This window comes from Centruroides vittatus, unplaced genomic scaffold, assembly GCF_030686945.1.
Source record: "Centruroides vittatus isolate TY-2023 unplaced genomic scaffold, ASM3068694v2 contig_134, whole genome shotgun sequence".
Taxonomy (NCBI): Eukaryota; Metazoa; Arthropoda; class Arachnida; order Scorpiones; family Buthidae; genus Centruroides; species Centruroides vittatus.
In genome coordinates this window covers 746,759-773,664 of record NW_027120852.1, presented here as the reverse complement: position 1 = coordinate 773,664, position 26,906 = coordinate 746,759, and the positions used below count along the sequence as shown (strand labels likewise).

At 37.6% G+C, this 26,906-nt stretch overlaps 1 protein-coding gene across 1 annotated transcript in view; it reads right to left on the bottom strand.

Moving 5' to 3' along the window:
* LOC136990720 (lamin Dm0-like) overlaps positions 1–12,875 on the bottom strand; it is a 36,834-nt gene extending 23,959 nt beyond the window's left edge. Inside the window, exons 1-2 of the mRNA XM_067289141.1 lie at positions 12,284–12,875; positions 2,385–2,517 (exon numbers count right to left, since the gene is read on the bottom strand). Of these exons, the coding sequence (XP_067145242.1) occupies positions 2,385–2,517; positions 12,284–12,642 (492 nt within the window). The 5' untranslated portion in view covers positions 12,643–12,875. The remainder of the gene's footprint in view (positions 1–2,384; positions 2,518–12,283) is intronic.
* Between the last annotated feature and the right edge of the window lie 14,031 nt (positions 12,876–26,906).

Sequence of the window (26,906 nt, the reverse complement as noted above, 5' to 3'; positions counted from 1 at the left end):
CATGCACATGCGTGCACACACAGATAATGGCCTTTATATAAGGGTGGATCAAATGAAAACAGAACAGTAGCCATTATTTATTTTCAAATGTAATCATCAAAATTACACAAGCACTTGTCCCACTATTGCACCAAGTGGTGAATACCTCATTCTTAGAAAGAGTTTGGCTAAGATTGAAACCAGTTTCGAACAGTGTCCGTGACTTCGCTGCCGATCGAAAACGTTGACCCCGCAATGCTTTTTTTAGCGGACCAAAGATGTGAAATGTTGGGGCTGTATGGTGGGTGTTCCAACACACTCCACCGAAACTTCGCAAGCATGCTCAGTGTGCGAGTGGCCGTATGTGGTTGCACATTGTCGTGGAGCCAAAGCACTCCAGAAGACAACATTCCTGGCCGCTTGGCTTCGATTGCTGCACGCAAACGTTCCAGGGTACCAGGTTGCTTTTCTTTAGTCGCAAACATGATGCAGACTGATTGCCTGCCAGCTCATACCACGGGGTTGTGTGCGCTTACCAAGGGTGAGTCCATTCCTCAACAGGGTTTCTCCTCTTTCACCTCCCACTCTACATCTACACACAGTTCTGTTACACTCACATACACCGAATTATGACTACTGTTTCGTTTTCATTTGATCCACCCATAAATTAGTAATTATAATAATTATTAAGTTAAATAAGAGATTGCATGAAATGTTTACTCCTAGTACCAAATTACAGTGGAACCTCGCTTAACGAGCATAATTCATTCCAGAGTCTTACTCGTAATGCAAAACACTTGTTAAGCAAAACGATTTTTCCCATAGAAATTAATGTAAAATACAATAATGCGTTCCATGCCAAAAAAATGCTCAAATGTTTTGTGTCTAACGTTTACTCAAAAAAATTGTACAATAAACATTGTTAAGGAGCGTGACTCATCATCATCATTTCTTCTAGCGAGGAATGAACCATCCTGGAATGAAAATTCGATCTGCAGAAACAAACCAAATTAAAAAAAATTTAGAGCTAATATGTTTGATAAACACTACAAACGATATACCAAATTCTTGGGTTATGTAAATGCTATAATTAAATATTGGGAATTAATTAATTTGACTAGAGGTAGGCAGTTACGTTTCAATCTCGTATTAAATTCAATAATTATAAATAGTTAATTTTTAATTCAGACGTTTCTAAAATTTAATTTGGAATCGGTCATTAAATTTAATGACCCAAGAATTTGGCATATCGTTTGGCATGTTTATTATATAATGGGCTAGGGTTGTTGATGTTTATAAGTAATATGTGCGAACACAAGTTTGGAAAAATACGTGATCACGAGTGACACTAAGATGCTAGCGGAAGGAGTGCTAAACACAGAATGATGGAGCATGCCGCATGCACACAATTCGGGACTTCCCCTCTCCTCATTACTTGTTATGCAAAACATTGCTCGTTAAGCGAGGCAAATTTTTACAATTTGTTTTGCTCGTTATGCAAAATACTCGCTGTACGAGGTGCTCGTTAAGCGAGGTTCCACTGTACTTAATAGTTAATCATTAATAATAGCACTTAATCAGTCCAATTAATTATAGTGATTGTTTGGTTTATTACAGAGTTTCATTTGGTTCAGTTCAATACAGTTGGCTCCACATATGTCTGAGTACTGTCAGTTTAATTCTAACCACCCTGTATAATTAATAATAGAGTATCTTACAGATAAAGTAAATATCAAAAGCAGAGTATAGTTTTGCTATTTATTTAAGCATTAGATATAATTAATACTTTAACTTAAATCTCTGATCAGATCACAAATATTGTGTAAAGTCATAACCTGATAGTTGTTGGTAATGTGATCATTGTATTTAATCACTTTATTGAAAATTCCCAGGGAATATTCTCTTGACCCTTTTCTTCATGCAAAGATCAAAAGGAATATACAAGAAGCAATATGAAGAATTAAATGAAGTTTGTGAATGGGAAAAATCACTGCATAATTGTAGAATATTGACAGGGAGGGTGTAAATGGTATAAATTTCATTAAAACCTACATAAGTATTTTTTCCTATTTCAAGAAAACTTAGAATAGTAAGTAAACCGAGAGTGATATTGTTTTGATCAGTGTCAAGATATCTTTATTCGCTGAAATGATTTAATTGAATAAACTGTTTAATTTTAAGAAAATTCTGCAATCAAATAACTTTTGATTATTCAATGTATAAAATTTATACATTAATCAAAAATGAGTTACATTTTTTGTGTAGTGTATTAATTCAATGATTGCTCTTTTTAAATCTGTTTTTAATAAGCAGTCTGGATTATCCTCAGACAATATCTTAAATAATCTGTAGCACTGCATGAAATTTAATTAAATAAAAACTTAGTATCAATAATATGGTACAACCTTTAATTCATCTTGAAGTTTCTTGCGTTCGTTTTGCACCTGGAGCAGACGAGACTGGAGATCTTGGTTTAGCAGTTCTGTTGTGCCTAGTCTTCTCTCTGTCGCAGACAGTTCCTTTTCCTTTTTATTGATCCTAAAGTAAGAACAGTAATTATTATTATATTAATATTTACATAACACTAAATGTTATTTAGTGCTTACAATATAATTTTTTCAGTTAAGATAATAAATATAAAATATTTTAATTACTAATATACAGTATTTACTTGAATATAAGACATTCTCGCATATAGGACAAGGTGTAAGTTTAAAGATCAAAATAAAGAAAACTAGATTTTTTAATACAATTCTAACTTTTTTTCGTTTAATCACAAGTAAAATATCAAATGCACGTAAATGCACGCATTGTCCCGCAAAAATCTGTAAAATCGACAACATAATTTGTTCATGTAAAGCTGGACAATCGGGAACCTTTTTTTGCCAATTCTTAATGGTCGAATTCACTCTTTGTCAATTATACTTACGAGTTTCTTCAAATTCTGATTTCTAAATAATCATTGTTTTCATGTAGGAACAGATTAAAACATATCGGCTCCCATGTAATTTTGGAATTCAATTCAAAAGCTCTGCTTTTCCTATTGCTATTCATCTTTACTCCTGACAATACACAAGAACAATTCAAACGACCCAGATAAAACACTTTTGTTTTTAAACATCAGAAGGTGAGAATCCGGTAAAAAAAATGCAAATACACAGGTCACAAAAATTATAAAAAAATAAAAAGAATCCTTTGCTTGCACATATAGGACAAATTAGGTTTTTGAAGCAGTGAAAAATGGATAAAAACAAAAAATAAACGTACAACACCTTTAACATATCCAGTACAAATTTTTTAATAGCTTAATAAGGGATATGTTAAAGGTGTTGTACGTTTTATTTCCGTTCCAGTAAGAGTTTGTTATTTGTTTTATCCATGGATAAAAACCTCGTTTTATATGTAAGTAAATACAATAATCAATATTTTAGTTACTAAGTCTGGTACAGAGCCTTGCAACCAAATATTAATCTTAGTGTTTATAAAATACATCAATATATTTTTTGTGAAATGTAAAATTTGAGTTTTTCTTCTTTTTGGACATCAGAAAAAGGAGGATCACAAGTTGAACCGAACATTTTAACAGCCTAAGAAGAATTTTGCACAATTCTTTTAAATTAAAAACTTTGAACTGTGGATATAAGTGCAACATTCGTATTATGAAAAATTTGGCAATGAATCAACTTTTACATAAGCACAGAAACTTGCACAATTATTGACATTAAAATACTCTATCATAATAAATACATTATATTATTATGCATTCATTTAAAATGATCACATTACCCATTTGTTTATAGTCAAAAACAAAATGTTAAATCACATCAGGTTTACAAAAATTGGATCTGGTAAAATATATATTGCATGTTTATTTCTATCTATTATATTATGTTTAAAGATATATCAAATATGATATTAGAAATAATAATGTAATGCCAAATGCATATTAATACAGGGTGGGGCAAAAAGGATGGATGTTTTTTTAAAAAAACCACATCTGTAATTGTTACTAGAAAAGATATTTGTTGGAAGATGTGAGTACGTATTGAAATAGCATTTTACAGAATCAAGTGTGGAAAACAACATCTCCCTGTGGTGTCCGTTATCAGTGATGCATTTCTGGAGGCTGTTTTGGCAACTTTCACATGAATAGCTTCCTTCAGTTCTTGCAAAGAATGGGGCTTATGCTCGTATATACGTCTTGAGGTGTCCCCCACAAAAAATAATTGCACATGGATAAGTCGGGCAAATGAGGAGGCCAACGAATGTCACCAAACTTGGAAATGAGGTGACTAGGGAAGAGACAAATAATGTCAATTGATGCTCTAGCTGTTTGTCTGTCGCCCATTCTGTTGAAACCACACGCATCTGATGGGAATACATTTTTATTGTATGAAAAAACACAAAAACATATTCCCATCAGACGTATACAACCGAGTGATCCCCTTTGCATACGACCGTTTCCTCATTTGTACACAAACACACGGTGTTCTATTGTCCACGGTTCCATGCCTTCAACTGAAAAGACAATGCCAAGACCTTACTATCTACACACCTCCTGCCACACATCTGTCACTCTACCTGGTGACGAGTTCTCGCCATTTCAAAAACATCTGTCCTTTCTGCCCACCTTGTATAACTAATAACTGGATAATAAACTAAACATGGCTATTTTTGAGTTTTCCTTACAGGAATCATTATAATTTACATTATATTTGTATTGAGGAAACTTTTGATAAAATCTTTAAAGTACATTTATTGCACAGTCTGCTTTTTTTTGTATTAAAATAATGCAACACCAAATATACTGTTTATAATATTGCAGTTTGATGTTAAAGCTGCTCTTTGTAAAAATACTGACCACAGATTTTATATCTGTTCTCACATATTTATTTTGATTTTGAGAGAAATTGTAGAACAGTTACCTTAGCATTGAAATGTTTTGAAAAATTTTGCTATGGATGGATACAAAAAGCTTAAAAAGAAATTCTGCAGGTTGAATAATAAGATTTACAAATATGCAGGAAAATGGATGTTGCTTTGCACTCCACATTCAAATCTTTAAACAAAAACTTTTTCCATTAAATCTCAAATAAAACCAAATTTATCTAATGATAACGTATACTGCATTTAAACCAGTCAAATTAATCTTAAGTATTTTTATTGCTCTTAGAATATGAAGATTAAAAATTCCACAAATTCTACCGAAGTTTATACCAAAAATATTTTGGGCATTTGACAAAACTTGTAAAGATTGTTGTTCTTTTTCACATTATACAGAGATGCATATGTGCCATTAAAATTATTAATAGTGGTTTGAGTGGAGTGTGTGATCAAAAACAGATGTTCTGAAAATGTTTCCACTTATCATTATTAACAGCAATACGGAATAGTTGTCAAATCTTCAGAGAGATTCTTATTTTATTATTTTTTGAAATGCTTTATGCTATTTTTCAAAAGACAAATCAAGAACAACTTGCAAGAAACATTTCATTTAAAGCAGTTTCGTCAACTCCGTTATGTAATTTCGACTTCGATACCGAATCGGGTCGAAGACCGGTTTTCTTTTATTCTCACTGCAGATACATTAAGCATTTTTAGGTCGGTGTAATTTTATATTACCTTAAAAGTAAATTATTATTTTTTATCATCTACATAAAAGTATTTTGCATTTAATTACCGGTTTCTAATTTTCCTTTTTAAATTCTACCGGTCAAAACTCCGATATTTTTGGTACCAGATCACACAATAATAAATTCATATAGTGTCGATTATTAAAAATGTAAAATTATTTTCATTGGCAAAGAGCAGTGGTTAAACCATATTTTATTACAATAAATAACTGATAATTGTATATTAAAAAGACATATATTAAAAATCCAAAACACTTCAATAAGTCGTGTTTTAACAACAAAAGTTTTTTTTATTAATGTTAATGCTTGAGTAAATATTTTGTTAAACAATTCAAATTTTAATTTATGGATGCCAAAACTTTAACAACTGACTTCTAAAAAGTGTGTATTATGTACACACGCGCGTGTACACAACCTCAAAGCCTGTGCTTTAATCAAACCAAAACAGCCCAATTTAATACAACAATTGTTTGCAGAATAAAAGCTTATTTTTAGAGATAAACCAAAGTTTTGATATAACTTAATATACTATTAAAGAGAGACTCAAGTTTATTTATATGCGAGTGCATTCAATAATCGAGTCTTGGCATAAGGATTTAAATACGGAGAACTGAAGTTGAAAATAATGGAATAAACTGAAGTAACTTTGAATGGTCATTATAAGTTGTAATGAGGAAGAAATTAATAGATTTAAGATAATTATTTTTAAATGTCAAATGTTTTTCAGCCAGACTACTATAAAATGTTAAACTTCACCTCTGTCAAAGAACTACAGTTTAACAAAATTTAAATTACACACACACACACACACGTATGTGTGCATTTATATATAAAATAACAAATTATACAATCTAAGATATTAAATCTACCTTTATATTATTATAATTATATATGTATATATTTATTTAGCATGTGTGTGAACATGCATGTGCGCGTACACATTATTTTATTATATTATAACAATTCTTTTATCTAAAGTAAAAAAAAAAATTTCAATGGAAACATCAAGGGTGGACAATTTCCCATCACGTCACAAATCTAATTCATTGATTAGGTGTGCCGTACGTCGGAGACACGCCCAATACGGCCGGTTTGGTTATTTTTACTCTTGGCAAATACATGATACGTCAATAAAAACATTTTTAACAAATCATCACACTGTTTTTATAAAAGAAAAATAAAATTTAAAACCATTTTAATAATTTTATTTTTGTATAAAATAAAAAAAAAAAGGTTTTAAATTTCATTGTTTTCTTAACAAGATGGAGAATTATTTAAATTTGATTTGATTCGTTGTAAAATATTTAGAGAAATTATTAATTACAAGGTAGAGAGGTCCAGGAAGGCCAGGTTAGATTTGTGGAGCGGAGGACATCTGCTTCACGCCGGACTAGCGATCGACCCAAAAAAATCCACCTGCCTACAATTTTCCGTGACAAAGGATTGAATTTTTTTAATAACTATCCATCTGGATTTTTATTAAGTAACAGCAATTTTATATGTAAAGTGTAAGAGTACACATACACACACTGTACACACCTTAAGGTATTTTATAATTGCAGTAAATTCATTTTGATAACTTTATATGATGTTTATAATTGTTTAGACACTTATTGTCCAGAATTTGAACAAAAATTTTCTAATTGGAATATTCAGTACATTTAATAAATAAAAATGAAAGTGTATAGCAACCAAATGTATAATGATTACAAAAAAAATTATTATTTCACTTCTATTTATAGACCTAGTTAGTAAAACATGACGTAACTCGAAAGTGGAACAAACTGACTAATCTTTGTTGATATTGGAAGCTTTTCAATTCTTCTACATTAGTTAAATGTGATCAAATGTAGCTCTAAAACTGAAATTCTAAACACATTAATTTCTATTTATTATATATTTATCAGAAAATTTAAAGAAATAAGATGTAAAACCGAAAGAGTGTATGTAATGTTGATAAGAGATAATTTACGGTAGTGGTAAATCCAGTGATAAATCAAAACTTTTAGTTTAAATAGAATTAAAGTACTAAAATCTAAGTAGTATTAATTAACTGTAAACAAAGTCCTCATTTGTCTTTTTCTGTAATTAAAAAATATTGTAAATTTTGTTAAGAAAAAATAGACTATTTTCTAATACAATATCAAATTAAAACCAATAAATAAGTTGTTTCCGTCACAAAATTCAATTAGGTAATTCGATACCTTTTGGTATTCGGGACACGCAAACGAGGTAGACGTTTCCCCGTTCGGCACTTTCCTACTAAATTAAAAAATGTATTTGCATTTGCCGTCAATTTTTATCTTCCCATTCCTTAAGTCTTAAATGATGTTTAACAAAACAATTTAATATAATTATAAACTTGAAATATAATTTAATTTATTGTAAGCAGATTCTTAAAGAAATAAGAATGTAGTTCTTATAAAGTATGAAAATATATAAACAAACTCTCAGATGTTTCTATTTGTAGCTTATACTATTCTACAGAAACAATAGGAACCTGTGTTACTTTCTTAAAATAAACATAGATGAATATAAATAAATCTAAACGACTAGTTAATCCACCAATAAAATAGGAGACCGACTTTTCAGTAAAATTCTCTGCCTATAATCCACCGGATACATCGCTTATAACACCGACCTACATTTTTTACTGCGATTATCTTATTATTTTGATAAACAATCAATGCTTTTCTACGTTTAGAAAATTTCCAACAAATAGTATTGGGTAATAATAATTGTTACATAAAACAACAGACAGTTTAGTGTTAGAGGAAACACTCTTTAATGTATATAAAAACAAGAGAAAGATATATTAGTGACAGATATTGGCTTTATTCATTAATTATCCAAAAAGAAATACTGACATTTTTATTGAAGTTCATTTATATCTTATTTTGTAAATATCTCAAAGAAAAATTCTGTTAGAGGGCTTACAATAATATGAATTATAAATTAACTTTTGAATGTATATATTACTAATGCACAAGGTATATAACCTAACTAGTTATTAAATTATCAACCCAATAAAGATATCCATAAAGTCAGATTTTTGGGTTAAGTTTTAAGGTCAGTGTTCACTTTTTCATTGTAATGCCATAACAGTTAAATGAAGGTAATTAAAAATATAACTGAAAGCCTGTCAGAAGACTTAACAAAAGTATTTCAGAAAAATCAACTTTTTTTTCTATTTAAATATAAGTCAACTTTCAATCAAAACGAAATATCACACTTATACGCAAATACAAATTCGCTTTTAACAAAGAATTTTCATTCTTTGTTAGAAAGCATCTCGGTCATTCACCCATTAATCCAATCGAGATAACTTTCTCGCTTTAACTCTCAGAAATCCTCGATCAAAATGAAGTATTACTTCTGCAAGTTAAAATAAAGTTACATTGACCGTGTTAATCTATTTTGTTTGTTTTTCAGAAATTACTATTGTCCATAAAACATTTATTTAAATTTCTTCATTTTCTGTTCCGGTTAGGGTAACCGGCCGGTCGGCAAGTAAAGTATCCGACGTTTCGAAACAAAGTTTACTCCGTCCTTCGAAACGACGTGCCCTTAGTTTAAAAAATACCGAATATATCGAGGAATGGCCAAATACATTTTTAACAAAGTAATTTTACAAATTATATAATGCACTCGAGTAATTAAATTCTTCTAGTACGATCGAAGAATACAAAACTTTAACCGGCACGAGACACCTTCGCTCGTCTTTTTCGTACCAAATAATTTCGGACGCGAGGACAAAAATGCAAAATATAATTCTATTATAGAATCTAACAAAATTTATTCGTGACGATCCAAAAGAGAAAAATCCTCATTTTAACTGCATAACTCCAAATCATTTTATTGCAAATTTCAGGTTAGGCAACTAAACACATTGAGAAACAAAAAACATGCGAGCTAATTTTTATAATACGAAGTGTCTGGAATGTAAACATATAATAACAAGATACAGATACAATACAATTTCTATTATTCTAAGTATAAAAACAACAAGAATATATTTTAAATTAATTTACATACATTTAATATGACAATCTTGTCATATTACATATATGTACAGATTATATGCCAGAATCTGTTGCAAATCATCATATTAGAAAACAATTTCCCCGGCAAAGAAAGCTTACACGAAAATGACAAATTAAACCAGATTTCAAAATATTGAAATTATACATCTTATAATATAATCGAGATGGGTTAACGACAATGATTAGCACGGAGTCCAAACGGTTAGAAGTCAAAAGTTAAAATATAGCACAACAGTTAGGATACGCCACGAGAATGCATACTAAAGAGGAATTTCGAAAAATTCCTTCTTAGGAGAGGGTTAAGGATTACCCCAAAGAACTCGGCTTCTACCTGTTCTTTCTATTTTAGATGAAGTTTTTTGCATTTTTGTGGGAAATCGAACATATTTTTAAACCGATCCAAAAATTCTCTAACCCCGGAAGAATGGACCTAATTCTTGCACCGGGTGAAAATGGGCAAGATGGGCTATATAAGATAACCTTTATAGTTATATAAACTAAATTCTATAATATACTGCATTTACTCACATATAAGACGAGGTTTTTATTAATTTTTCACTGCTTCAAAAACTAGGTCGTCCTATACGTGCGAAAAAAGTATTCTTTGCATTTTTGCTATAATTTTTGTCAACCCAGTCTTTGCATTTTTTACCGGATGCTCACTCGCTGGTGTTTAAAAACAAAAGTATTCTATCTGGGTCTTTTGAATCATTCTTGCGTATTGTCCGGAGTAAAGACAAATAGCAATAGAAAAAGCTTTTGAATTGAATTCCAAATCAAAATTCCAAAATCGGCTTACCGGTGGCCAAGCAGTTCTGTTCCCCGAACGCCGGGAGTCCGGTCGCGTGTTTGCACCTGGCCGGGACACGGAGTTTTCCGGGTTCTCTCTACGTCCGTAATGCCCAAATAGGAGCCGGTTACCTTTAAAAAGACCTCCCAGAAGGCATCCCCGAGGCAGATTGCCCAACAAAACAAACGAAATTCCAAAATCACAAGAGAGCCCAATATAAGTTTGGATCCGTTCCCACATGAAAACAGACGATTATTCGGAAATCAGAATTTAGAGGAACTCTTAAGCGTAATCGACGGAGAGTGGATTAGACTGTTGAGAATTGGTTCCCAGTCATCCAGTTTTACATTAACAAATTACGTTGTCAATTTTACAAGATTTTTCCTTAATGTTGAAAATGCTAGTAATTTTTACGGGACAACGTGTGCATTTATGTGCATTTGATAATATTTTATTTGTGATTAAACGAAATAAAATTAGAATTGTATTAATATATCTTTCTTTATTTAGATCTTTAGTCACATCTCATCCCATATGCGAGATCATCTTATACGCCAGTAAATACAGTAATACAAGAGAAGGGTTAGAAGTACGAAATTACCTAATCTTAACGTTCGTTCTTATTTTTTGCCAGGGCAAAGCCGGGCTTAACCGTTAGTTTTAATATCAATCGAAAGCTTTTATAAGCATCGACAATCGGGTCGATTCGAGCAACGAAGAAAAGTGCCGTCGGGAGGGAGGTCCGAGCCCAGTCTTCCACCGTCCGACCCGACGGACAACTCTATCGAAATTCCCAAGAAACGGTCTACCGAGGTTCCGTCGTCTACGTAAATACTTTTATTCGATCGTCTGCCCATATTTACACTTTACAGACTGGGAAATTTACTAAGTCTAATAACTTATAACAAACAAACAAAGATTATACAAATGGAGAAGTTTAGCTTCCTTACGATTTCGAAGGGAAAAAACATTTGGAAAAAGTATTATTCGACGGCATTAACAAAATAGACAAACGGAAGCCGGAAGAGGCGGGAGGCAAAAAGGAACGAGCGGTCGTCTTAAAAATGCATCCCGGACGGTAAAAAAGTCTTATTTTTGACAAGATAAAGGAAAAAACTAAGCACTCGGATGCCACTCCTCCCGGAAGATCGACCGAAGTGGTAAAAACCTCCGGCAGCAGAACACCGTGGAAAGTTCCACCAAAAAATACCAAAACAAACAGGCGGTTTCCGTCATCCACACGGTTAAAATGCAACATTACCATTCCGCCAAAAGGAAACAACACCGGATTCCTTTTAGATTTTTACACAAGCACGACCCTGACGGCACGGGACGAGGACCACCTCTCGCCTGGGTTTAGGAGTTTTATTCCGGAAAAAATTTAAAAGACAAACGATAAATTCGCGTTCCAGGTGGCCGGTTCTAATTATAAAACGGCAAAAAGTTCGATTACGAACGTTCGTACGAAAATACGTCTTTGTTACGTAATAGACGAAGTTTCCAATCTCAAGATTTTTCACTGTTTTGTTTTAAATTGAAAAACAGACGACGACACGTACTGTACATTTCCCAGAAGGACGGGCAGCAGACACCGAGCACGACACCAGTCTTCCTGGCCATCGCCGGTCACCGGCTCCGGTTAACCCGGTGGGAAATTTTTACTTTTACCGGCGAATAAACGCGATTAAATCCCGGATTGGCGTCCGAACTCGCCCGGTTGCGCGGTAAAAAGAAAAATAACTTCCCGATGACGTAACGTATTTATTACGTAATAAGGGAGTGGGGTCGCCGCATGGGCGACGACGGAAGGGGAATAAATGGGAAACGGAAGAACTCACTTGACTTTGAGTTCGTCGACTTCCGACTTCCATCTTCCCGCTTCTAACTGAAGTCTGGCTTTATCCTTGGCCGTGTCGTCCAGCAGTTTCCTGGCGTCGGACAGTTCCTGCTCGTACATGGACTTGATGCTGGTCACCTCTCTGGTGGCCGTCTCCTCCGTGCTCTGCAGCTGCACGCTCAGGCGACTGTTCTCCGCTTCCAGACTCCTCACCTTTTCGATGTACGTGGCCAAGCGGTCGTTCAGATTCTGCAATTCCGCCTTCTCCTGCAGCCTGGTCAGTCGGGTAGGACTGACGGCTCTCTCCTCCGACGGATTGCCGCGGCCGGAAGAAGCCGCTCTTCTGCTTTTAGAAGACATTTTGCCCGCAAGAAATCGGGACGGATCCCGACGGCGACGACGGAGACGTTAGACTAAAACCGAGCAGAGAGAGGAGCGCACCCGAACTAACTGCGCTCGACCCTCGTGTCCGAGACGGAAGACTGCGCCCTCTGCGGTCGGCAGTGAGAACGACTCCCTCTACAAATTTAACGGTTCCTTTTTAGTAAATTCCAATTTTTTAAGCGCCGGAATATTAATTCGCTCTCGCTGGTTTTTTAAACGTAATAACAGAGACGGAGGCCACGCGCGTGATGTCATTTCTATTCGAGTCGGTCCCACCCACGCCCCTTCTTCCGCCCACCGGTTTTATCCAGACGTAACCTAAAAACTTACGAACGTCTTTCTCGTATTTCTAACAATAAAATAATTGGCCAGACAATACGCGTTTAGAGATTTCTATTCTCGTAGAGGAAGTAACGAAGTGCTCGTACTGTACGTAGCTCGAAGTGTTCTAGTTAAGAGGATAATTTAAAATTTGCGCCGTTCTCTAACGGAAAGGATTTCCCGTTCCTTTCTTATCGGTCGTTTGTAACGAGATTAGAAACGGGGCGAGTAATCTCTCTGTTTTCGTAATATTTGTATAAAACGGCCTAGCTAAACTTCTGAATATTGTATTGTGTACATCAATTTTGATTAATATTTAAAACGCGGCTATAATTTCATAAATCCCGCGATATTGCGTAGAAAGGTATCGGGTAGGTGTCTGTAGATACATTTATGGAACCGATTGCTATTAGTTAAAACAGTGTTTCTCAACCGGGGGGTCGCGAGACAATAACGAAATCATTTTATGAGAAAAAATCATTTATTATAAACTTATAAACGTTTTATTTACAATAAGTACACACGTAAAGAAAAGAAATTAATGTGATGGTTGCATTTGTTTTTCATTTAAAATTTTCTCCATACGTGGATCAAATTACAAACAGCACGTACGCATCAAGTTGAAACTTGTAAATTGCTCGTGTATGTACACGTCATACATGCGTGTTCATACCCGTCACTATAAACGCAGCGACGTAAAATAATAGGAATAGTTGTATTACATTTTTTTAATACTGTCGGTATTTTCTTAATGTATAAAATTAGTGCAATGTGATTATATAATATTTTAAAAAGTTTATATTTATAATTACATTCGATTATTTTACTTTTTGAAAATAATTAAGTAATTAAATGTGTGAAGTCCGAACCCTGAGAATTTTCGATTAAAATTACACTAAGCCTCTATTTAAAACAGGCGACAAATAACAATCTTGCCCGGGGCTACATAATTGCTAGGTTGGTCCTTCCTAACCCCGAAAAACGTCCCGGCAGAGGTCGGATGGCCGAGCGGTCGAGATGGCAGCCTACCGTTCTGGGGAACCTGGAAACGAATCCGGTGGGGCGAAAAATCCCCAGGGGGTGATCCGACCGGATATGTCGGCCCCGTCCCTCACTCACTCGTCCGCCCATTGTAGACCTGGTCGAACCCCTAATGGGCTGGCTAAAAGAGCCCCTCTTAGTGCGGAAACAGTTAAAAAAAAAAAAAAAAAAAAAAAGACGTCCTTGACAGGCGCGTCTCCCTTGGCACATCTCTCCGAGTTGCGTCGCCTTATATTATCGATCTCACTCGAAACCCCGTCGGGGTACAAAAGAAGGCTCCCGAAATGCCCACAGGAGAAAAAATTTTAACCAATTAAATATTTTCCGGTGAAAAAAGTAGAAGGTAACTTTTAGGCTTTAGAAATCTTTGTGTCTTCCAAAATAGAATAGTTGCATAATACTTGGCCTTTATTTACCCAGTGCCGAATGGATCCTTCGAATTGTTCCGCGAAGATAAGAAATAAACGAAATCCGCATTTTTCTACGTATTTGTAGATTTTTAATACGAAACACTACGGCCATTTTTTCTAAGGTTTCGTATTCAAAATAATCCAAATCATATTACCATCACAAATCGCCTGTGGGTCGCCGTTGAAATGCGCGTGGTGTATTTTTACTTCGGATAGATTTGGTTTTACTTAATACAATAATTAATAACATGAACCAACAACACAACTTTCACAAGCCTATTTTGAGCCTATACGAAAACCTATTTAAAAAAATTGAGTAAACGATAGTTTGGGCCGATTATTCAACTGTAGATCTACACCCGGAAGTTTTTGGAGCTTTTAATTTTTCTAAATTTTAAATAATAAACAACTTGTGAATATATACATCGATTATTCTCTAAAGTTTTCCTTCGTTTGTTCCATTTTGCGTTCAAACTTCAAATGGATAGAAAAAATGGCGGACATCTGACGAAATCCGTCGTATTTCCACACAACACATAATTCGTTTATTTGTAAATAAACATAAACACAAAATAGAAACTGGTTATTTAGTTTATATTTATTAAAATTTATATTTATATACCGTAATTATCGAGATTTTAAACTTAATGTCGACGTTTTAATTAAATAATTTTGTTTTTATTTCGCATTACTTTTGCAGATTTAACTGAAGTTTCATATTTTATAAACTGGACAAATTCGTGACGTTGCATTTACCGATGCAATTTGCATACAATCGTTACGTTCACGGTTAAGACGTCGGGACAATAGACGACACCAATCGACTATTAGCGCCACCTTTATTTACCTCCGTAACGGGTTTGCGTGCTATTTTACGGGCAGAAGTAATCGATTACAATTAGATTTGTTCGAAAAAGTCGAGTAACAGTATTAGATAATTAATTAGAACGGATTTTAAATTTAGAAAAAACAATCTAATTTTCTTTCCTCGGGCGAATTTTGCAATATTCAGTTGGAAAATGGAGTCTTTTCGGTAAATCCAGAATGGCCAACAATCGCTTTCTGTAGCATTCTACATTTAGTAATTGCAGAAATTAACGAATTTCTTTGAAATTGCTACAGAATCAAATTACAGTACAAGGAAGTTAGATTGATAGAATAAGGCAAGGCTACGCAGGGGAGATCGGTTAGACACAAGGAAAATCCGGGAAACTCCGGGAGACCGGCCCGTTGGTAATGCGCGATCCTTCGGCCGTTGGCGGGCCGAAAAAAGAAAACGAAACGACTGACGTAATGGCGAAAAGACGAATACGAAAAGCCCCTCTAAAGATACGGTCAAGGAGCAAATACCACAACAGTAGTGTAGCCATTACGAATATACAAACGAAGAGATTCCGTGTCGGCTAAAATGCGATCGAAACTGCACAACGAAAGAGAAGAAAGAAGCATAAAACGGATCCGCTAATTTCGAAAAACTCTTGGTTTTGTCTTCATCCGCCTAGAAGAGCGTAGGCGAAAGAAGTCCAAGATAAAGACAGCGCCCCTGTGAAAAAGTGAATAGGAATACAGGGTTTGTATGCAGAGAAACGGCTCGAAAGGCTTTAACAGAACTCAAAATATACGTTACGAGTAAAGTCACCAGAGTAAGCTCTATTAGATAAAGCGTAAAATTGAAGAACAGGGCGAAGACGAAAGACGAGACGAGAAACGAAATAATCGGGTACGAATTTGAGAAAGTCCGAAACTTTGTTGTTATCGTTTGTCATTTATTTAATTTCCGAGACCGGAGACGAAAATGTAACAATTAAAGCAAAAAAGTTAACACTTGAAGCAATAAATATTTACAATTATTTTCGGTACAAAGTCAAAAATGCGATAAAATATGGTTTCCGAAACTGCGATTGACACACGTAACGATTCTCGTATGACGAAAATCGAACCAATTGATTCGAGAAAATATGGACCCTCACTTCCTTAATATCTCCCAAACCAATCTGAAAACCTAACCATTCGTTTTGGGTAATGGTAGCAATTATTAGGAATGAAAACAAATAAAGAATACCGGGAAAGTCAGCAACAACGCTTTTTAATTGCATACACTTTCTCGTTGATACCAAGAACGAACGAAACATTCAGCTGTTTACGATAACGAAAACTTCAGTTAAACGTAAATAGGAAGATTTCCATGCAAAATTATCGCATCGTAACGAAGGAAATTGTTTTCGCCACGTAAATATTTTGTATTTCAATACAAAATATTTCTCCACCTCCTAAACGACAATAAGGAGATTCACAGATGATATCCTCGAACCAATAAGATAAACGAATGAAAACTGGAGTCTACCAGAAGATACTTCAAATCGGAACGATTTAAAGATCCACAAATGATGGAAGATGATTTATTCTACAATTATAATCGTATATTACCACCACGGCCAATTGCGGCTGGCAAGTGGCTCTTCTAGATCCTGAGGCTCCCGTACATCATATTTATACAGTTTCTTTTTATAAACTCAAACTTTATAATACTAGTTGTTCCGCTAGAGAAAGCGGCATTAGCGTATTTGATGAGCGATACGTGGCAAGATGACGTAATATACCAGGGACGGGTCACGAAAGCTACGATATATTACAAAAGTCTGGTGTCTGCTAAACTGGTGGAAAATCTCGCCGTAAGGCGTTGGCAAAGATGCGAAACACGAGTGGAGCAATACTTTATCCCGTCGTCACGCATCCACCACGGTTCGCGAGTAACCGAAAAATTCTGTTATTTCGAACTTTGCCAGAATCCTGAATTTAAAGATAATCCAAAACTATAAAATAAAGAGGAACCTCTTTTTTAAAACTATTTTTATTATTAAAAGACAATTCGGAGTTAGGTGTGACGATACTCTTCTCGTGTATTGTCTTCTACACTTTAGACAGTCCGGGATGGGAAGCGGAGTGAAGCGTTTCGTTATTTACATTACGTGGACCTATAAAAAAGTACATCTACGGGTATACGTCAACGACAGACAGTAGACTGGCATTCTTCCATCAATCCTCCTATTCTTTCGCGTGAATCGATTCTGCGCTTGTTACGTGGAAGAATAGCTTTCGCCTAGACGATTCGAACTAATTAAAAAGACTGGATCTTACTATTCTATTCGGACCCCGTGTTATAGTTTCCTATTAACACTAGGAAATTACCACACGGGTTTAAATGAATTTGATGGAACGCTTGTTTAGAAAAAGTTGATAAAAATTAAATCCCCAGAGGATTGAATTTATTCTCGCAAATGAATAATTATGCGGAATATTATAACACAAGAGTATCGCCATTTTATTTGTCTGGTTATCTGGAAACTTACGAGATTTGTAAAGACACTTAACAACGAATTACACGTCACTTATAGGTTCGAGGAGGGAGGAGGAGGTAGAACAAAACTTCGAAAGGAGAATTCTCTCCAATTCTAACGTCGGTAGGGGAGAGACGAACGACCAAACAATCGAAGACGGGGGAGGAGGGGAAAACGACGTTTAATGAGCGAGATCCTACGTCGGACGGGTCGAAGTCCGAAGACTAGGCGTGGGTGGAACGTCCGGGAATGTTTCTCCGTCTTTTTTATTTACCATCCCCCTTTAGCTTAGTGGAAGACCCTGACATTTACTGGTATAAGGCTGGTGACCCCGGGTCGCTACCCACCGCTTGGGAAACTCTAACTTATTGTCTCGACGTCGACTTCTCGTATAACGCGTTAAGTGGGCGCTTATATTCGCGTGGCGCGTCGCCCGTATAAAAAAATCACAAGTATAAAAATGAGGTGGATCGTCAGACGAGCAAAAATTTAATAGAAAATGTCCTTAAACGTAATAAGTAAATATAATTCGCCGTTTAAAAGTAGATAATAATTTTGATAAACATTCACCATATCGTGTCGTCGCGCAAAGAGAAGCGTCGCGCCACGCGAAGCGTCCAAGTGTGGAAGAAAACACGTGAGACACGTCCCCCTACGTAAAACGGGCGTTACCTTTAATAGAGTTGGTAAAAGAGGAGTGCAAGTAGTACAACTTTAACGATTGTAGATAATGACTATGTAGTTCCCTGGAAAACAACCAAAATAGGGTTGTTAGTAGGAGAAGACGTGTGTGACGCAACTTACCAAACTCGGAATAAATTAAAAATAAGTTTTATATAAAAAATGTCGCGTGATTTCGGCTAATCAACGAGAAACCAGAAATATTTACCACTTCCAAATATGGAAAATCGGGCGCGGTTTACGACCGTGGCAGAAAACGTCGACGAACGCGATTGGTCCGTTCTAGTTGGAAAATGACGTCGATATCGGTAAACGTCGATAATCTTCAAGACGCGGGAGATATCGGGAAGACGCTTACGTCGGAGAAAATCGGACCAATGGGAGCTGCGTAGAGAGCCAGGGAGGGAAACTCGAACGAGCACGAGCCTGCGCGTCATATTTATATTTGTATTATTTCTTCGTACTTCGCTCCGTGACGTAGTTAAATTTTTGCGGTCGTGGGAAACGGTCGAACGGAGGAGAGAGCGCGTCCGGGTTACGCAACGAGCGCGAGAGTCGAACGAGAGCGAAGGAACCGGTATGGAGGACGACCTTTTAAGGAGGCCGGCGTCCGGGAGTGGGTGGAGCCTGGAAGGGATCGACGGCCGCCTCCGCACATTCCGCGAGAAGAGGGAGGCGCTACCTACCGGGACGTCGCAAACGAGTTTGGCCGGACGCTTTCTCGCGCCGTATAATTTTCCCATTTAATAACTTTACCGGTTTTTTCTCGACGACGACCCGCGCGACCCCCGGACACCCACCCTCGCCGTTCGGCGCGGCGCTTCTTTTACTTCCGTCGGGCCTCCTCTTCCGGCACTTCCGATTCCGGTTGCGGTTTTTCGGGCCCGAGAGGCGGCGGGCGGCCCGCTGCCCGGGCGGAAATTTCCCCGGGTTGTAGCCCGCACCCCGAGGGCCGAGGAGGCCAGACGTGACTCGCCCTAGCCTCGTCCTACCTGTTTGGTCGGTAGGGGCGGGAGTGGCCAATGTCTAAGCTACGAAACGTGTACACGTGCTCGCTCCAACGCGGTCGACCGGATACCTGGCCGTTCCATTAAGGAAACCTTTTTAGAATGCGCACCTCGTCGCCGACTCGCCCGTTCCTTCGTCTTCTCCTTCTTTCGGATCCGCGTCAGGCGCCTCTCCAGGTAACTTTTCGTCTCCTTCTCCCTTCCCGGCCGTATTCCTTCTCCTTCCCTTTCTTTGGGGTGGGGATTCGAACCGCCGATCCCCCGAGACGTCCGGCTGGTTCGCTGGCCGCCATTTTGTACGGGGAATGGCCACTCTGGAAGTTGCGCTCTCACCCGGCACGGCCTTGGGATTCGGCCATTTCGCGGGATTTTAATGCCCCGGACGGCCCGACGAGTATTGGCCGCATGGAAGAGGTGACGGATGCAAATTTGATTTTCCGCGCCTAATCTCTGGTTCTCTCGTGCGCTGGATAAGATCGCCACTTCTGGCGAAACGTCGTGGCCGGTTCCGATTCCGGTCGGAAGTACGCATTCCATCCGGAAGACAAAATGGAAAGTGGGGTTAAGAGGGAAGTAACAAAGGTTGGAGAGGATCCGTCGAGTAAAGTACGGTGTCGAGTCGGGTGGAGGGGGTAGCCGCGGGCTGACGAGCGCAGGAATGCGGTTCAGACCGCATGCCACCCGTCCAGGTAGATAGCATCGCGCGCCCGACGGGTAAATAGGGTTCTGGCGCCGAAATCCCGCTCCGGTTTGTCCGCCGACCAGTGCAAAGGCGATTCTGCTAATTCTTACCTCCAAATTCTCTAAATCCTAATTCCGATTATCATCCAGATAACTCGCTTCCGTGTTGGTGGCGCCGACGCCACGCCACGCGCCGTCGTCGTAAGCAAATTTGCAATTACGCCCGTCGCTACATTTTCGTCGAGATTTTGCTAAGCATTTCCTTTCGTATCTCTCAATTTACAGATTTTCCCGTCTCGGATGCCTCCCGAAACCGGAAAATATGTAAAGTGCAATATCTGAGGCGACGTCGTTTCATATTGTTTTCGTTTGTTGTTTTGCCCGGAGAGGGCAGACGTCTGTTAATTCGCTAGAAATTAAGAGGTTTTCTATCGAATGGAGACACCCGTCTTCCACTTATCTCGAGATTTCCCTGGTGTTTCCCGCGGCTCTCCATCCCCTCCTCTGGCGACACCTGCAGAAATATGATCCAGTTTCGATTCGCGTGTTCCCGTCCGCGGTGAAAGAAACTGGGACGAACAATCGAGGTCGGGTCGATTGGCGCTGGTCCCGTAAGCCGAGAGATAACCTACAACGATGCTATTGTGTCGACTGTACGACCGGTAAGGTCGAAGGTCGAGAAAATGCGGAACGACACCTCCGTTTTTTAATGACTTTCGACCTTTGCGTGTTCGGAAAGAAATATTTCGTTTCGTCGACTCGCCGCCATATTGATTAAGATGGAGTAACGACGTCGTCGTCTTTATATTGGAAAGAGAGGCGACGCGTTCGGAGGGCCGGATGGGTTATGTCTGGACGCGTTCGGGAGGTCGCTACTAAAGGACGGCCGCGGACGACGATCCGAACGTAGCGATTCCGGTTTTTTGCGCCCGGTTAAACCGGACCTATGAGATTCCAAAAATTTACTTAGACTTCGTCGCTGGCGCTCGGCGTCGCGTCGCGTCGTTCGAAAGTAACTTTTAGTTCGCCTGGTTAAGTCTGTGCAGTACAATTTATGGTGTTTGAAACTGTATTTCGAAAGCGTCACACACTTACGAACGCATATTCGGAGAAGTGAAATTGGGAAAAATTTTCGCGGCGCGCGGTGGCCATTAGCCACGGCGACGCGACGAGCGCACTGCCCGAATTTCCGTTGGCATCGCTATTTTCTTTGGTTATCTAGCTGTATGAGTGTAAACGACGTCATAAAGCTAGGTTACCAAAGTTAAGAGCGAAGGCCGCATACGACTTTATTCTCCAAATTACGGGGTCTTTGCCTATTTATTCCCCGTTTTACGAGAATTCGAGCCACCCCATCGGATTACGAGTAGCCCGTAAATCGTTAAACTAGCTAGCTAGTTGCCTGACACGCAATCGCGGCTTTGGAAATTTCCCTCAACCCTCCTCTCACCGAGAACGAATACGAAACGTCCTAAAAGCAACGGGAAGAATATAAGGAATTCTCGTGTTACGCCAACTGGAGACGTCACCGCTTAATTGTATAATGTCCACAAAGTGTATGTACACAATCGAAAGTTTCATTAAAAACACCGAACGAGTGTTTCGTCCCAATCTAAAAACGGATTATAAGGGATATTTTGTTAAAAAATAAACCTATCTTCGGATATGGGAGCCGATCCGTCTACACTAGTTCATTACGGAGGGGTGAGATGACAAACGGCACACCCGTTCGATGTATTAGGAGGATCTCGCGTAACCTTACAATAAAGGAAACGGCCGAGAACAAGGCGCTTCTCATTATTATAGTTATGGAAGTAATTTAAAAACAAGGCGATAGTTGACAACTTAAGTTTTCCCTATTGGGAGTGAGAAATGGCATGTTTTCGTCGCGACACCCATTAAATATTTTTAATATATCGCCATTGAATTTCTTAAAATAAACTCAAATTATATATTTAGAAAGGTATATCAAATCGGAAATTTAATAAAGACTAATTAAATGGGGCGAGTCGACGTAAGAAATATATAAGGAATTATGGAAGAGTTCTTTAATCTGTTAATCCCTTTCTTTTCGTTTTGATTATTATTTTACAGAAAATAGTTGTTATCTTTGATCGAAAGCTCCATTCAAACTTCAGACCTTACCAGCATTCCTGGGGTGTCGTGTTACTGGCAATACGGAGTTTCTAGCAGACAGAAGAAAAAAAGTACTGTTTTGTCCCGTTCCTTTCTTCGTCTCACGTGCGAATATTTGAAGGATTTTATGGCAGAGTGTTTTCCGAAAGGGGAGTTTGATCCCACCGCAATCAATCGCCGATCATCGAAATCAAGGTATCTCCTTCCCCGAAATTGTCACCCAGTTTGAGCCGTTTTAAAATACGCGGCGATTATTTTTCGTCATCAAAGACCCCTTTCCTGCCCACGTCGTCGGCCATCTTCAGAGATACAAACGAATTCCCCTACAAACATTTGAATGGTCCCAAATATACGTAAGTACCGAAGGATTTTCGGTGTTATAACGCCAGAAAATACGGCGAAACGGAGGAAAGTTGCTCCAGCGTTCTCCGTTTCATTTTATAAAATAGCGAGTGATATAGAGGGAGAAGAGCGTGACAGGTGGCGTAAAGCGGATGGCGCCTAGAATTCGTTCGATTGCTTATAATATAAGCTTAACGTAACAATAACTTTATACTATTATAATTGATATTACAACAGAGTAACTGCGTAACACAAATTTGTTAATATAGTGGACTCCTCTCGTTATAACGATACTCAAAAGTTTGAGCGAAATCGTTGGCTGTAGCCTGTACATAAAGAATGCCGACAAAATTGTTCATTATATCGAGAATTCAGTACACGTAAACATTTTGCAATCGTGGAACTATTTCTCATTAAGGAATACGCAGGGAGTCGATGATGGAAAAAATTTTCTTAGAAGGATCGATACACGAAAAATATTGGGGATTGGGAAACTGAGCCAACACCGCTTAACTGTAAAATTAGAGTCAGGGAATTTTCCTGCTACTAAGTAATTATAATTTATTCTAAGACAAAGTATAATTATTTTTATTAAAATGATAGAATATATTTAGAAATACTTCGATAATTTATAATATCTGACACTTAAACGACATTCATAACCCGTTTCTCGAGAAATTTCCCGACTCTCCTTTAACGTGTTCCTTGGTAAGACGATCGTAGTGATCTAACATACCTCGTCCCTTTGCTCTATTAACGTTTTTACTTTCCCGGCTGTTATAACGTAACACGCAAAGTATTGTAATCGTGTGAAATTTGACCCTCCTGGTTTTTTATAAATCCCAACGTTTGAGTCTGCCGAACCCAATAAAGTCAGAAAACTGATACACATTCACTGTTTGGAAGATCTTGTATATATAATCGGCGTGTTTTCGATTCGTGACACCCTACAGACAATTTAGATCGAATTTTGATTTATATCAAACGAAAGTCAATTACTCTAACGTTTGTGTTACAGAACTGGAATAGGAACGTCTGTAAATGGTCTTGTAAATTCGAAATGCCCGTTGTACCTTCAGGGAAATCGCAAACGGGATAATTGAACAGACAATTGACAAATGAAGAAGAATAGACCCATTGCCCACCCTTCGATCGTCTTCGACTGATTCCTCATTGAAGTACGTTGCTGTTGAACCGGTCGAATCATAATTACTAAATTTAAAAAAGGAAAACATTCCTATTCTTCCTCGTTAAGACAGTTATGGTAATGCAGAGATATTTTCGTCATGGGTAAAAAAAGGAATAAACTTTTAATAATTGAGATTTTAATTGTACAGTACGACGATAAAGAGTAAAATTTTTATAGCATTTTCCTTTGTTTTCGAGGAAAAAATGTCATTAATTTGTCCGAATTATCGAAACGAATCATAATGACGTCATATCGATTGTAGTTTAGTCCGGATGTTCCCTACGTGAAACACAAGTAAATAAAAATACCGACCAAGAAGTAGCAATTGGAAACCCTCGTGTCACGGCCAGGGAATTCTTAAGCACTGATCTCATACGTCCCACACTTTCCGTTAACGGGCAAAATGTCTCCATTTTTGTGAAATTCGGCCTTGATCCCCATTTTGACTTTATTCCCCGAATAGTCAATAAAATCGTTATAAAAATGATTATTTCCATATATTCGTAAAGTATTAAAATAGTCTTATTAGCCGGAGGTAATACGTGAGAAAACTGGGAAGCGCGCGATGTGGTCCCGGTGCCATTGCACCCTTGCCGCTTTCGATTACGTAGGATTGTGGAAATTTAAATATTGACTTACGATTGGTCTTTCAGAAAATTAACTCCCACGCGCGAAAATTTCGCCAGTTTGGGAATAACTTATGCAAATATGCAGCTGTATCTTCACAATTTGTGTGTAAGTAAAAATATTGTTCTATTCACAGATCTGTTCAAACTTCTTAGGACGATCGCGCATCGGAAAATGAAGAAAAAATGAAAATTATAATGCCGACCGATGTAAGTAATAGTGGATAGTCCGCCCGTTTGTCTGTTCTGTGTCTAGTCACTTCCACTGGTGGAAGAAAAGTGACAGAACAGACAGACATCGATCTACTCGAAAATCTTAAGATTCATACCTTCTATACGGGGGTTTACTACGCTTTTTCAGATGGAAACTGAAGATGGGGCCTTACATCAGTTTACAAATTTTTAATTTTTAGACTGTTTTTCGGGTACTTGGGATGGAACTCTTCTAAAACAGAAATATTTCTAGAAGAACGGAAAGAATTGGGATATAAGCGAAAGAGGAATTTCAAATTTTCGTATCCCGAGTTATAAAGGTAAAGAGGCGAAAAACGCAGTAAATTGTAAAAGAGTGTGACGTGGAATCGTCACCGGGTTCCCACCAACCTCAAGAATTTTATATACCAGAATTGACGAATGACGTCAGTAAACATGCCGGCGACTTTACCGGTTCCCTGTATTGTAAAACAATCTCATCACGCCCGGGAAATGATAAAATATTGAATTAAGTTTAAAAGCGGTTATTTGAAAATAAATAGGAAATCCGTCCAAGTCGGTTGTATTATTTCTTCATTACATTTTGTAACCTCTTTTCTTTCATTTTTTGAAATGATTACGTAATTGGCAATCTTTAAACGCGTACGAAATAACGAGTTTATGACACGTTAGAAATCCGGTTTCGATAGCCATCGACGCTCGTACTTTTCTTACGTCACATTTTTCCAGCCTGGCTTTCAAATTCGCGCTTTCTACCGGGCATAATTAACGTTACAAAAGAATTCGGAGATTGCTCCAAAATTTTCAAGCTGCCACGTTTAAATGAGAAACTCATTTGAATTTCGCTATAAACGGTCGACGGTATTTGTTTGAAAGATCTAGCGCAATATACGGGAAAAATATTCGTTATTTTGTAAGAGCTTACGAAAAACGTCCTTTCGAAGAGATGATTTAAAGGTAACGGACGATTAGTGCACGCCTGTTAAATGTTCTGTATTATTTTTTCGGTTAATGTTACCTTAGGTAGCCAAGATGGTGGCTTGTCTCTATTTCCAGCAAGGAAACAGTGGGATGCACGTTCTAACCTAACCTATTCTAATAATTGGTTAGCTAATAATTATGAGATAATTGATTAGAATAGGTTAGGTTAGAACGTGCATCCCACTGTTTCCTTGCTGGAATTAGAGACGAGCCGCCATCTTGGCTACCTAAGGTAACATTAATCATTTTTTCTATTCCGATATTCGAATAGTGAAACAAAATCCGCAACTTTTTTGCACCAAAGCTATAATTTTGCCCCCAAAATGGGCATCGCGCTTCTGCTACTAGAGTTCGAATTCGGTTTCCAGTGGCGGCATATTTTTGGCATTTCCTTTCCGTTAGCGTATTTTTTCAAAGTGATATCGACGCGAAGATCTAGATTGATCTATCGATTAGTTAACGCCGGCGCATCGAGACTATACCATCGATCACCCTATCATGCTCATTAATGGCGGTTCGTGCTTGAAATCGAACCACATCCCCGTTACTGTTAGCGGTTAGCGGCATTAATAACTGAAATGCAACAGAATGAAAAACATTCGAAGGATCAAAACGTTTTCCAGGAATCTAGATGCAATAAAATACAGTATCTGCCCTACTAAGGAGGTGTTGAAAAACTTTAAAAAACTTGACCTAAGAAATTACGCAACGAATGGAGAAATTCACAGAAATTACACGTGAAAATGCAATAAATACAAAAGTATATTTTAATATTTTGAAGACTGACGACGATCATTTCGACACATTTGACTTCAGTTAGAGGTGCCTTTGACAGTTTCTTTCCCTCTTGTTCTGAAAGCTTTTGTTGTTTCCAACTCTAAATTTCGACGGAATTTTCTATTGGAAAGAGGGTGCCGACCGATTTTTTCCAACCCACCATCTGGTGGCATTTATCTATCACCTGACTCACTAATTTGTACGAGAGTCTTTCCAGAAATTCGATCTCCTCCTCCGATCTGTTTCGCCTCTCTTCTTTGTCTCGGTAATCGAAGCGGTGATCCATAAACACGGGTCTCTTCTTCAGCTCGATGAAAGAATCTTTTCGTCCCAGAAATTTCATTATCGTTTTTTCTTCTTCCTCGAATCGGACGAAGGATTTCCGAGGAAGAGAAACGTTCGAGTTTTTCTTCGGCGGCTCTCTTTCCATTTTCTCTTCCGCTCTTGTATTTTCGGTTTCTCTTCCGGTCCGTCGGCGGAAAACACCAGTGACATCG